Source organism: Bactrocera neohumeralis, chromosome 3 (assembly GCF_024586455.1).
Source record: "Bactrocera neohumeralis isolate Rockhampton chromosome 3, APGP_CSIRO_Bneo_wtdbg2-racon-allhic-juicebox.fasta_v2, whole genome shotgun sequence".
Classification (NCBI taxonomy): Eukaryota; Metazoa; Arthropoda; class Insecta; order Diptera; family Tephritidae; genus Bactrocera; species Bactrocera neohumeralis.
The window spans coordinates 76,526,076-76,539,387 of NC_065920.1; the positions used below are offsets into that span (position 1 = coordinate 76,526,076).

Below are 13,312 nucleotides of genomic sequence, written 5' to 3' on the forward strand. Positions count from 1 at the left end.
CGAGTCGCAAAACATTCTGTCAAAGTTGTTGCTGTTTTCGACTTCTATGCATAAGAAAATTTTTTCGTTTCTCGCAATAAAAGAATAGTACACAAAAACAAAGAAAATGTTGAAAAGTTAAAACCAGTACGAAACAACTAAACTTTCATCGATTGCGGCTAAGTGGTAATGAATAAATCGAAAAAGTTAAATACGCAGCAACGGCCACGGAAAAACCACGGCGTAGAGACTTTAAACAGACGGTGTAAACAGAAATAGCAAAAAAAAAAGAACGAATATAACAGAAGTAGTTTTCTATAGGGAATCGTGCGTCCATTGCCAAGTTGTGTGAAGGACAATTTTTATCTAATTTACTAATACAACACAATTAGCTTAGCTAACGTCCTCAACGGTGGCGATGGAAAATTTGCAAGGGCGTAACACCAGCGGTAGTAATGGTACTCTATTCAAAAATAATTCTGACACAGAAAACTTAAGTGGTGGTCGCTGTAATAAATCGACGCATGTAGGCGCTGGCTTTGGGGCAACCAAACCTTTTGCTACGGTGCAGGGTGAATGCAATTGTCTCGGTGGTGGTGGTGTCAGCGGTAGTAGCACCAGCTGGTTGTCTTGCGGACAACAACATATAAACAATAACAACAATAATAATTCAACGGATGTACAAAGCAAGTGCAATGTCGGCATAACAACAACGACAGCGATGACGGCCACAGTGAATATTGCAACCGTAGCGTTGGCAAATGTGACAACAGATGCGTCATGTACCGGCATCGGCCAAATAACTGCTGGTAGTGGTGGTGATGGAGGCGAAGTTGACAGTTGTGAAAGCAAAACGGTTGGGGTTGCACGCACGGGTTTTGGCATGACAGATAGCATGAACCTGGCAGGTGCCGTTGGAAAAATTAACGGCGGTACAGAGTTAAAGGTTGACAATTGAATTTCATATAAAATTGTTTAGTTCATTAAATTATTATAAACTTTGCAGCTAAATGGTGGGACTGGCATCACAGTGGACTCACCTACATCCCCCCAGGATGCCATGGCAGACTCGGCAGCCGCAGCAGTTACGCCCAGCGATTTCCATGCTTGCACTTTTGATGTATTCTCAGCCGCTGCAGCTGCAGCTGGCGCAGTATCACGCAGCGCTTCGCTTAACAACTCCACCGAAAATCTGAGCTACGCGAGTGATAATTACTATGGTGATGATTTATTGCTGTTAGAAGGTGATGATGACGTAGACGATGTGGATGTTGATGCCGAAGAGATTTCACTCAACTCAGATGATTGTGTTTACGCATATCGCGGAGATGGCGCCGATTTTGATCTCGCACTAGATACTATTTCTGGACGTGGGCATGGTACTGGGAATACCTGCATGGCGGATGACGAAACAGACTTTCTTGAAATGGATTTCGAACCGGATCCATTATCTGAGGTGGAATATGGCTCCGTGGAGACGGCACCTGGCCACGCCGACGCTTTTCTAATGCAACGCGATGCCTGCCAGTTGAGTGGACGGCATTCAGCGACGCTGGGTCACTACGGTAATGGCGCTGCTGCTGCGCAAAGACTCCTTTTCAGTTCGCCAATCGATGATAGTTTGCCACCGCCACCCGCTAAAACGCTGCAATCCCAACTAATGATCAGCAAGAATTTTGCCCGAATCACCATGCATTTAGATCAGATAAAGGGCGAAAATGGCGACAGCGATGCCTACGAGCATGTGCAAAGTGATCGCGCCTCTGCACTGGGCATGACAGACGATACCGTGGATGCGGTGCCAACCAGCAAAGTGCTTAACGCCGCACACTCGCTGCCCAATGCATTACTCTCGAATTTCGGACGTGATCTGCTGCACGGCAAGGAGGAAGGAAAGTCCAGGCCATCGAAAGTGACAGGTATGTTAAAAACTTTTTAACATATACGGCTCGGCAAGTTTAAGTATTTATTACTTTCTTTTCGCACAGGCGCCAAACCGAAACGATTCTCCACATTTTCTACGTCCTCGTCCACATCTTCCAAAAATTCATCGAAATCGCGCAATTCGCTGCGCTCCACTTATGCTCTGACCACGCTTTGTAACAGCACAAGCTTCGACGAGCGAAGCGCCAGCTGCGCCGAATTTCGCTGCTCCGCGCCCAAAGTCGGCATGAGCACCGAAAACTGCATGCGCGCCGAAACCCATCTAGTCAGTAACACAGCAACGACAGCGGCGTCCAACGACTGCGACGATCTGAGCGTGAACGACGACACGTGTCTGGATTGTTTGGAAAAGGAATTTCTCGCCAACACAATCGGCAAGGCCATCGACACGAATGATTGCACACGTTGTCGCAAGCGCAGCAGCAGCAGCATCGCGCTGTTTAAGCGCGCTACACTCGGCACGTCGGCGAGTACAGCGCGTTGTCGCAGCGGCTCGCCATTGGTACTGCGCGACGCGCATGACGAGTGCATGCTCGGCACAGCGATCGGCGATTACTTGCAGCCGCGGTGTGTGGACTGGGCTAGCTCGGCCTTTCGCGACATACGCATGATGAAGGACGACAGGTGGCTGGGCGACAGTGTTAGTTGTGATGATAGCGGACCGTGCGCCGGCGATCCAAAGTTAAAAATTAAGCCGCGCGTGCGCACTCGTGTGCGTGCGCGCACCTGCGACGCTGAGGTGTTGCAGCAATGCAAAAGTGAGGAGGACGCCTCGCAGCAGAGACGCGCGGCTGCGGGTGATAGCGGCTTCGACAACGAGCTTGTGAGTGTTTAACAAATGCATATGTGTATGTGAGTGTGGTGAATAATAATAATGCATTTTTAAACTCTTCAGCTATTGAAAAACTTACTACTGACTGAAAAGGAAACTGTTACAGTTGCCACTTTAAATTTAAGCGAGGAGTTGCTAGTGCAGGCACTGGTGAGTGAAAATTTCCAAAAATATTAAAAACATTTTTTTTATTTTTTTAACAATTTGTTTCTTGTCTAGGATAAACTTCATGTATCATATAATTTGGAAATTATCAAATCGCATCTTTTCTACGTCTCGAATACTGCTGCAACGACTACTACAACAACAAAAACAACAACGCAAATGTCCACAATGCTTGGCAAACAGCAAAACTTGAAGGAATTCAAGGACCTAAAGCATCTGCTGTTGCACGAATCGAAGAAACATGGCAACCATCCAAAACTGAAGCGTCTGATTGAGCTGGCCACGCGACAACAGGTGGAGGTGGAGTTTCAGCAGGTAAAAGCGCTATACCTAATGGAGTTTGAGCCTTTAAATAATGTAGTTTGTTCCATACAAATATTTTTATTCCCCCGAGGAAAGTATATTAAACTTGTCACGAAGCTTGTAACACTCAAAAATAGACCTCAGGGACCCTATAAAATATATTTTTAAACAAACAGCGCGACGAGCTGAGTCGATGAGCCGTTCCCACGACAGTCGGATCTACGTAACCAGAACGAATCCGTTTTTTTTTATCCGGTCAACAAAGACTGTGAACTCAGCAGAATTCTGCCGCTACAACAACAACTGAGTCGATTTCGCCATGTACGTCTGTCTGTATATACGGGATATGGTCACTCAGTTTTTGATGTAACGATTTAAAATTCTGCGCACGTCCTTTTCTTCGCAAGAGGCTGATCATATGTGAGAAATAGCTTATAGCCGCAATACAATCCGACCTATCAGAAACAAATTCCTGTATGAAAATTTTGTTTATTAAACGAGATATTTTTACGAAATTTGACATGCATTATTGCCCAAGGTAACGGTACAATCTCCGAAGAAATCGTTCAGATCGGACCACTGCAGCATATAGCTGCCATAGAAATTGAATGATCAAAATAAAGTTCTTGTAGGGAAAACTTTTTTATTTGTAAAGGGTATTATTGCCTGATAACGTTTGTTTCTTATTTCTCATATTTTGAATTTCAAAAAATATTTTTTTTTGCCTTACAAGGACACGAAGGACAACGCAACCGCATTAGTGCCGCTCAAAGTCGCCGATATACTGCAGCAGTGGGTGCGCACAAAGAATCTCAGTGTGCTCCAGCATTTAGACAAGCGTTTTGTCGAGGCGAATGTTTTGGGTAAACATTTTTTTTTACCTTTCTTATCTTGTTTTTCTTTTTCTTATAGTGCATACTTTAACAAAATCTAATTTGTTGCAGGTAAAATCGCCAATATTATACGCCAGGCACAGCAGCGTTGTACACCGCGACGCCCACTGCCCGAACACATACTGATACCACAGTATTATCCTGCCGGTGTGCTAAGGCTTACAAGAAAAACTTAAATTTTTTTGCTACAATAAGCAACTGCGATTGTATGGCTGTTTTACATAAATTTAATTTGAAATACAAAAACAACAAAAACTCATATGAATTATTATACGCGCTGCCGTAGGCCACAATAATCATACATAATCACACGCATACACAAACTGCGCTTGAACGAATGCAATATTATTACTTAAAAGCGAAAACAAAAAAATTTACAAGCATATATAAATACAGTATACTTGTATACTTCGACTTGTCGGTCAAAACCGTAGCAAAGCAAATCCAAGCAACTTAGAATTACCAATACATATTACAATGATATAAAGCAACTTATACGCATAAACCGTTTAACTGTTTGTATGTAAATATAGCAAATATGATAATGCAATTGTTTAGAATTTGTTTTGTTGAGACAGCGTTTAGCCAAAAGCAAGAACGAAAAACGCTCTGTGGCATTGCATGTAATGTTAATTTATTCCTATAACTTATATACTTAGAAATATATTTATATTTATATACTCAATGTTTGTATGTATAGCAAAGCAAATTAATATTAACGCAAATTAAAGCTATTATAATTAATTAGGCGATAGTGTTTAGAATGTTGTAATTACACTAACACACCCACACACACACACACACCCACTCAACCCAGCACACCCATTTGCACCAGCATTAAACGAATATTGAATAATCTGCCGCATAATCTCATACATATATATATGCCTATGTATTAAAGTTATTGTAGAGTATGTCTAACATACGCTTATGTGGAGCGCCAGCGCGCGCTCCTTTTGCCCCACACACACACACATTGAACTCATTGCAAAAATGGAAAACATAAATGTATGTATGTATGTCTGTTTGTTAAATGATATTACAAAACTAACAACAATATGTATGTACGTATAGTGCTGATTAGTGCGTTTAGCGTTTAAAAAACAAATACATACGCATATGCAATTTATCTCATGCTCTCACTACTTTTTTTCCTCAATCATCTGTTGCAAGGCATTGGTTGGCTCTGAACGGACGCAAAGGTTCGAATGCTAAATTAAAAGTTCACGCGAACTGCAATGGCATAGTGGAAGCAACAAATAAATTATGAAATACATATTCTTCACATACATTCTTGCTAAAGTTTTTAATAAAGCCACGCTTTAATCAAACTAGTTGAGGAAATTCTTTTACGGAGCTTTTGTTGTAAGCAATTTTTGATGAAATGTATAAGTATACTATGAGACAAATGCGCTTGAGTAAGCGCAGGTTACTTTGCTTAGAGAAGCCAGGAAGAAGCATTTGTGGAAGATATGTCTGGGATGAGTTAGTTACGTTGAGTTGAGTTGCGCTTTGGTGGTTCAGTGAATCTAATATTAGCGGAATTATGTATTCTTTAGGAGATTTAAGTGAAAAAGTTTTATTAGTTAAATGTGGTGAATATAGAAGTGGTGAATTTAGATGTGGCGAGTTCCCCTGATATTACATATTTTAATATTATATAAATATGAAATAAGTTAATAATATTTTTAGAGAAAAATTGTGAATTTGCTTATTGTTCTATATTATATAAACATAAATATGTAGTAAAATAAGTTAATAATATGCTAGTTAGAAGTGGTGAATTTGCTTGTGATGAATTAGGTATGTTGAACTTCGCGTTTATGATAAGCTAATTAGGTAAGCTTTAAGAGAATAACTGCCATTAGTTAAATTTTGTGAACTTAGGTTTGGCGGATTTGCTTGATATTTTCCGTGGTATATAAGCATAGAAAAGTAATTAAATCAGTAAGTAATATGCTAGTGATTAGTGCCCGTGGGGAGTTAGATATGTTGAATTAAGCCTTAGTGATTCGGTCATCTAAAGTTTAACAAAAATATGTAAATTTTAAGAAAGTAAATGTCATTAGATATGGTTAATTTAGAAGCGGGAAATTAAGGTGTGGTGAGTTTACGTGATATTTTCAATATTATATAAGCTCAGCTTTTGTGATAAGCTGAATAATGTAGGCTTTACGAGTATAAGTGGAATTAGTTAAATTTTATGAACTTTGATTTGGTGGGTTTCTTTGATATTTTCAATACCATGTTAACATAGAAATGTATGTAATTAAATTAGTAAGTAACACGCTAGTGACATTTGGTGAATTTTCCCGTGGTGGTTAGGTATGCTGAATTAAGTCTTGGTGATTCGGTCGTCTTAAGTTTAACTAACTTTTGTAAGCTTTAAGAAAATATTTGTCATTAGTTAGATGTGGTTAATTTAGAACTGGTGAGTTTAGGTGTGGTGTGTTACTTTAGTAATTTCCATATTATATTAACAGAAAAATGTCATTAAATCAGTTAATAATATGTTTACGAGGTATGACAATTTCACCTCTGGTGAGTTAGGGACTTTTAATTAAGCTTTGGTAATACAGATGACTGCATGAAGTTTAGTTGAATTAAGTAAGCTTTAAGTGAGTGTCATTAGTTATAGGTCAGGTGGTGAACTTAAAAGTGGTGAGTTTAGATGTGGTGGATTTCTTTAATGCTTTAGATAACATTAATATAAAAATGTAATTAAATCAGATTGTAATATGGTAAATTTGGCTGTGTTGAGTTAGGGATGTTGAATTAAGCCTTAGTGAATATGAACGAAATTTGTTAACATAGTAAGCGAAAAAAATGCTATTAGTTAGATGTGGTGAATTTAGAAGTGGTGAGTTTAGGTGTGGTGAGTTTTATTTAAACTTTGTTTCTTTCTCTACGTATAAAAATTTTTGATGCTGCTCTTAAACTATACCCTTTTCTTCAACCAAATGCGGTCAGTAATTTGCTCTTAGAAATTAAACTCACTAACTATAAGCTGAACGAAGAGAATCTTACAAATATAAAAAGTCGCACAAGTAATATATTTCAGACCATATACACTATTTGTTTACAGCAACAATTTTGGATTTTATACTTTAAATCGCCTGAAATATGTATGCGCCATAGTTACAGAGTGTTCCTAGTTTCGAAGAGAGTCTGGTAGAATTTTTGTAGTAATATAGAAGTATACAGTAGGTGGTTAAGGGGATCAAAGGGGTTTGAGTTCTAAAATCTTGCGTACTTTTGACATTTTTTTCCTGTTAAACATTTCATTCTTCAAGAACCGCTTTTTTCCATTTAATATACTTATTCCGGTATATATGGACTTGGTACTTGGACTTCTGTTGTATTAGTATAGTATAAACATACATATATACCGCTTGTGAATACCCTTTGTCCCCCCCTTCTTTTGTGCTCTCCAACGAATATACACAACAAAAACAATCAAAAATTTTCCATCAAAGTTTTTTTTTTTTGAAAATTTGATTATCAAGAAATAATGTAAACTTCAAAAACGCACTGCGAATACACAGGCGATGGAACCAAGTCGCACGAGAGTTTGCATTTGTTATTTAATATCGACATTTCTAATTGGTTACTTCATCTACATACTGGTCTCAAGCAATTTGGAGAATAGGCGCAAACTCGGCCGACTGCGTGAGGAGGTCGACGAGATAGCGGTGAGTCGAAATTGGTTTCGAAAAATGAAACGGACATAAAATTTATATTTTCTCCAACCCATCCGACGCACTGACACACCCACAGCACGTTGTGCTGCACACGGCGCCGGGACAAGGTGACACAAAGCACTTAAATGAGATCGTTGACGGCATACTGAAGAAGCGGCTCGCCGGCATCTGGGATGACTTGTACACGATGAAAAAGCAGTTGCGGCTCACAGAATGTACCGGCCGCACGACAACGACGGCACACACCATGACGGGGGAGGGTGAGGGCGGCGCTTTAATGGAGCGCACTATGCCGGCGCGTGTCAATTATGCAGCGGAGGAGTTAGGCGCAAAGGTGCATGATGTGAACGCTGAGCCGCTGAATGGCGGCAATCTGGTGCGTTCAGTGCTCGGGCTGCAGTACAGCGCAAATCCGCCTATAAATATGCTAAAGCCCGGCATGGAACCGGGCAATTGTTTTGCTTTCAAGCGCGCCAAGGCGGTGGTGACCATCAAGCTGGCGCAGGCGGTAAGTATTAAGCGCGGTTGAGTGTTTTTAGTCAGTGTTTTGAGAAATTTATAACTGTTTTACAAGCAGATATTTGTGGAGAGTTTCGAGTTGGCGCATCTGTGCAAGGACAATGCACCCAATAATGATACAACGAGTGCGCCGAAGGATTTCGAAGTTTACGTAAGTATTCAGGGGACTTTAGTGACAGTTATGAGGTAGCGGAGTTTAGGTTTGGGGTTTTGAAATAAAGAGAGGAAGAGAGAGCTGCAGCATGAACTTCGCGCATGTCTCCTAAATGTAAGCAACGCAATGTGAACCCTGCAAGAAAACTGAACTGTAAACTGAACTGAAAAGCAGTTTAAGTTTTATTTTCTTCCATTAAAATATATTTAAGTATTCAACTTCTACAGGGCATCACCGCTACTTCATCGAAAGAAGCGAAGTTTGGTGACTTTACCTACACAAATCAGCATCCGCCCGCACAAAATTACGAGGTGAAGAGTGAATGTAAATACCTTTATATGCGCTTCAAGTTCAAGTCGAATCATGGACATCCGGAATACACCTGCATCTATCGGTAGGTTTTTGAAAAGTGAAAAATTTTAGAAAAAATAGAGAAACATATTATTTTGAAAGGAAGGTTTTCGAAAGGGAAAATTTTTCGAAAAAATTTTGAAAACATTATTTTGAAAGGAAAGTTTTCGAAAGAGAAAAATTTTTGAAAAAAATATAAAAAAAATAAATTTTAAAAATATTATTTAAAAAAAAGAGAAAAATATTATTTTAATAGATGGGTTTTTAAAAGAGAAAAATTTTCGAAAAATATTTTAAAAAAAATTTAAACATTATTATAAAAAAATAAATTTAAAAAATATTATTTCAAAAAATATAGAAAAAAAAATTATTGTAAAAGGTAGATTTTTGAAAGAGAAAATGTTTCGGAGAAATAGAGAAAAACATTTTTTTAAAATAAATTTGTAAAATGTTTTTTAAAAAATAAATTTTAAAAATATTATTTTTTGCTAATTCCCATTATTCATAATTTTTTGAAAAACATTTTTTTTCTAAATATTTTAATTATGTTTTCTCCCGACAGCATTGCAGTCTATGGGCGTAGTCAGAAGTGAGCAATAGTTGGCGAAAGGTCTTAAGATCATCCACATATTTATAGGTTTTATCCCTCACATGGGGTATATAATATACATATGTACATGCGGTAAATAGTATTTATTACAACTTTTTTATGACTCAGGTAAAATATTTGTTAAAGAAAATTGTTAACTTTTCTTGCTTACACTTATGTTTGGTATATTTTTTACACCATTATTAAAACCTACACTGAAAAATATTTTTTTTTTGCATAAGTGCTATGTGAACTGTATTTTTTATAATTCTTGTAATTTATTCCGTTAAAATATATTAAATGATGGTTTTAATTTAAAATTTATATTTTTTATTACTTTGTCTTCGTTTGTTTACAGTGTGCTTAGTTGACTTATGTACATATGTAAATGTCAAATTTATAGAAAATGTTGTCGTTTAAATGAGGCGCCATTTAGCTTTTACTTTTGGTATTCTAAATTTTCAACAATAAGTTTCCTATATTTAATTTATTTGTTTATGATTTTTTTTCTTCGCATCAGGGTTATCGCCGTCGGTTTGTATATACAATATCCCTTAATTTTCGGTATATCGCTCCGAAATTTTGCACACATCTTTTCTCTTTAAGAATCTGCTCATTTGTCAGAACCAGCGTTATAGGACCACTATAGCTTATAGCTGCCATACAAACTGTCCGATCAAAATCAAGATCTTGTATTATTTCACAATGCATATGTTTGTAATTTGGCATGGCTTGTTACCCCAGGCATCGCTACAATCTCTGAAGAAATTATGCAAATCGGACCACTATAGCTTATAGCTGCCATACAAACTGTGGGATCAAAATCAACCTTATGTATGGAAAACTTTTTTATAAGACGAGATATGTTCACGAAATTTGGCTTGGATAACTATCCAAGATGGTGCTACAATCTCCTGACAAATTGCTGAGATCGGACCACTATAGCATATGGCTGGCATAGAAACTGAACGATAAATTTCAAAAAGTTTTATGGAAGATGCTTTTATTTGATGAGATATCGTCACGAAAATTGGCACAAAATTGTGTCCAAGCCAGCGCTTCAAGCTCCTCAAAAATTGTTCACATCCGACAACTATATCATATTGCCATACAAACTAAACAAACAAAATCAAAATAAATGTCTTTTTATACCCTTTTATTCTAAAATAAATGCACTAGTGAAAGGTATTATAGCTTCGGTGAAGCCGAAGTTAATTATTTTTATTTTCAATAATATAATATACACCTACATACATACAAATTGTATATACATATGCACATACAATAAATGATACAATTATTTTCAAATTCTTTAAAAATATTTAGCTTGAATTAATTAGAATATTTTATTAACTGTGTTCAACACTTATATTTCAAATACTGGGAAGTGATTAATGCATGCACGCAGTATCTATATCTGTGACAGACACACATGTATCTATGTATCTACAACTACCACTTACGCTGGTAACAGCTGTTCTGCTGCCGAAAACCCACTATTCCAAACAAATGATTGATGTACTTTTACTCTCATATATACACACATAGACCTGTGTATATGCTTGTAGTGGTGTTAAGTTGTTTATATCGTTTACGTATTTACATAAATACTCACATATCTATGTACATCCAAACACATCCGAATATTTTGGAACGAAGTGTTCATTAGAAAGTGGCGAGCGACGGAAGTGTTGAGTGCGTGTGCTTTGGTCTCTTTATATAATTTCAAAGTAAAAATGCTAATTAGCACAAAATAATTATATAAACATTTATTTTAGTGTTTATTATAGTAAATTACAAAAAATATTTAGTAAAAATATGCTGTTGAAGCCGAAATGCTTCGAGGAAAAAGCCAATTGTTGGGCAGAACATTGCAAGAAGTTTTTTTTTACCACTTTTTTTAGCGCTGTGAGAGTTTTTTCAATGAGAAGGAGAATCAAATCTCGCTCATTCCAAGTGCAAGCACATAAAAGTGGTAACAGTTCGACGATTTAAGATGCAGATACACACAAATACAAATGTATAAGCAGTCTATATATGTATATATGAAGATGCATACAGTGACGAGAAAAATAGTGCAGTCAAGAGAATTTTTGAAACGTTAAAAAAAAAAATAAATTTTCCCTTTTTTGTTAATTTCTTCGTCCAATACCTAGTTTTTTCTTTTTTGCTACGAAGAGTTCGACTAATAGGATTGCAGCGCCCTTCATAACTTGTTGCTAGATCATTCGAAATAAACATATCAAGATATATTTCTTTGATAATAGTTTTCCCCAGGTAATACCGAAAGAACTTTTGAAATTTCAGTTAATCACCTTTTTTAGAATAATTTGAAGAAAAAAACTATATTTTTTGCAGAATAAAACCGCTAAATTGTTGTTATAAAATAAAAATCATTAACAAAAGTAAAAGTAACTCTCCGGTGATAACTCAAAACTAAGTACAGAAGTATTTGAAAAGAATTGGTGCAGTAATTTCGAAGTTTGAAGCTTTCAGAATCGTCGTCGGTTCGTTTTGAGTTTGCTGAACAGCCAGGCGCCTACTACTTGAATTAGTTTTGAAAGAGTTTGGCGCCAATGGAGACTTTGAGCGTTTGAGTCACAAAACATTCTCCAAAATGATTAGAGCTGAGTCAAATAAAAATAAAAATATTCACACATTATCAGCGAGGGCTCTAATTGTCAATGTTTGATGGGTGTCTAAAGCACGGTTAACGAGATCTCAGCTCACTTTGGACTCGTTGCACACCACTTATAAATCTTTTTTATACCATAGTTTGATCACCAAAGACCTTCTGTAACATTTCGAACGTGTCTGCACAATATATTCTCTCCGCAAACAAAATTTGAAGCAAGTTCTTTGTCCAACAAAAGCAATCATTGTAAAAATCGAAAATTCCCTTTTTGTTGTTTAAAAACACGTGTAACTCGAAGATAATTAAACCTTTTGACAAACAGATGCTTGACAATTGTTATAGACAGTCTTAAACACCGAAAATGGACCTGCTTTCCGTATGGCCGGGAGTTTTATATGACAATTTCACTTTACTTTTTAGCAATGCCACTGTAATATTATGAATTTATATAAAAACAGAAAAAGATTAAAAAAAAATATTATTTTATTCCGCCTTAATGAATAAATAGATAAATAAAAAAGATTTTCTATACAAACATCACCGATTGCTAATATTTTTCTCACCACTGTATATAAAAGTGTATACATACATATTTGTATGTATAAGTTTTGCGAGCGCTTGCGAGAGAAGTCATAAATGTAGGTTTTCCAATCAATGAACATACATATACACACATACACATACATACCTCTGAGCAGAGCTGTTAACAAGCGAATCAAGTCACGGCTGCCTACATTTGCTTTCTACCAGGCGAACGGCGCGGACGCATTCAACTGCAGAAAGAACACACAGTTTTGTAGCTACTTTGAAGTGCACTTCATAAGCAGAATACAGAATTGTATACTTTTAGTTGAGATTTTGCGGAAACGCTAACAGAAAGTAAAATCGGAAATATTTACGAATATAAAACGGAATACGAACTAACGGTGGCAAAGTGTTTTCGTGTTTCGTGTTCAGTGCGAAAGTAAAAAAGTGAAAAATTCCAAATACATGAAAACAAATACAAAATAGTTGAAAGTAAATACAACTAAGCGTAAGTACATAGATACACACATACCTATGTATGTATGTATGTACGAACAAATAGTGGCAGAATAGCTGTGCTCATTGTGTAATGTCTACGAACTCGCATTAAAGTGCCAAAGCAAAGGGTTAGCCTCGTTTACCAGCAGTCCCTTAATGAGCTCGCAGGCAAAACGTCAAAAGTTACTAACAACAACTGCAAATACAAAATAATAACAAGAAGT

The 13,312-nt window shown here is 36.9% G+C and overlaps 3 protein-coding genes across 6 annotated transcripts in view; all 3 read left to right on the forward strand.

The window, feature by feature from the left end:
* The first annotated feature begins 12 nt into the window (after positions 1-12).
* On the forward strand, positions 13-5,245 carry LOC126752144 (uncharacterized). The gene is made up of 7 exons (XM_050462737.1): positions 13-925; positions 986-1,898; positions 1,968-2,746; positions 2,819-2,905; positions 2,975-3,235; positions 3,957-4,086; positions 4,168-5,245. The coding sequence occupies exons 1-7, from the start codon at positions 398-400 to the stop codon at positions 4,290-4,292; spliced, it is 2,823 nt and encodes a 940-aa protein (XP_050318694.1). The 5' UTR covers positions 13-397; the 3' UTR covers positions 4,293-5,245.
* Positions 5,246-5,839: 594 nt separating this feature from the next.
* Positions 5,840-9,704, forward strand: LOC126752157 (SUN domain-containing protein 3). The gene is made up of 5 exons (XM_050462759.1): positions 5,840-7,808; positions 7,894-8,325; positions 8,395-8,487; positions 8,718-8,884; positions 9,404-9,704. The coding sequence occupies exons 1-5, from the start codon at positions 7,665-7,667 to the stop codon at positions 9,432-9,434; spliced, it is 867 nt and encodes a 288-aa protein (XP_050318716.1). The 5' UTR covers positions 5,840-7,664; the 3' UTR covers positions 9,435-9,704.
* A 1,390-nt stretch (positions 9,705-11,094) lies between these two features.
* LOC126752147 (protein real-time) overlaps positions 11,095-13,312 on the forward strand; it is a 42,610-nt gene continuing 40,392 nt past the window's right edge. For 2 of the 4 annotated variants that reach the window (XM_050462744.1, XM_050462743.1), the window contains exon 1: positions 12,787-13,098. The gene's annotated coding sequence lies outside the window, so the exon portion shown is untranslated. Of the gene's footprint in view, positions 11,161-12,786; positions 13,099-13,312 lie in introns of those variants that run through there. The other 2 variants (XM_050462746.1, XM_050462745.1) reach the window with 2 other exon arrangements.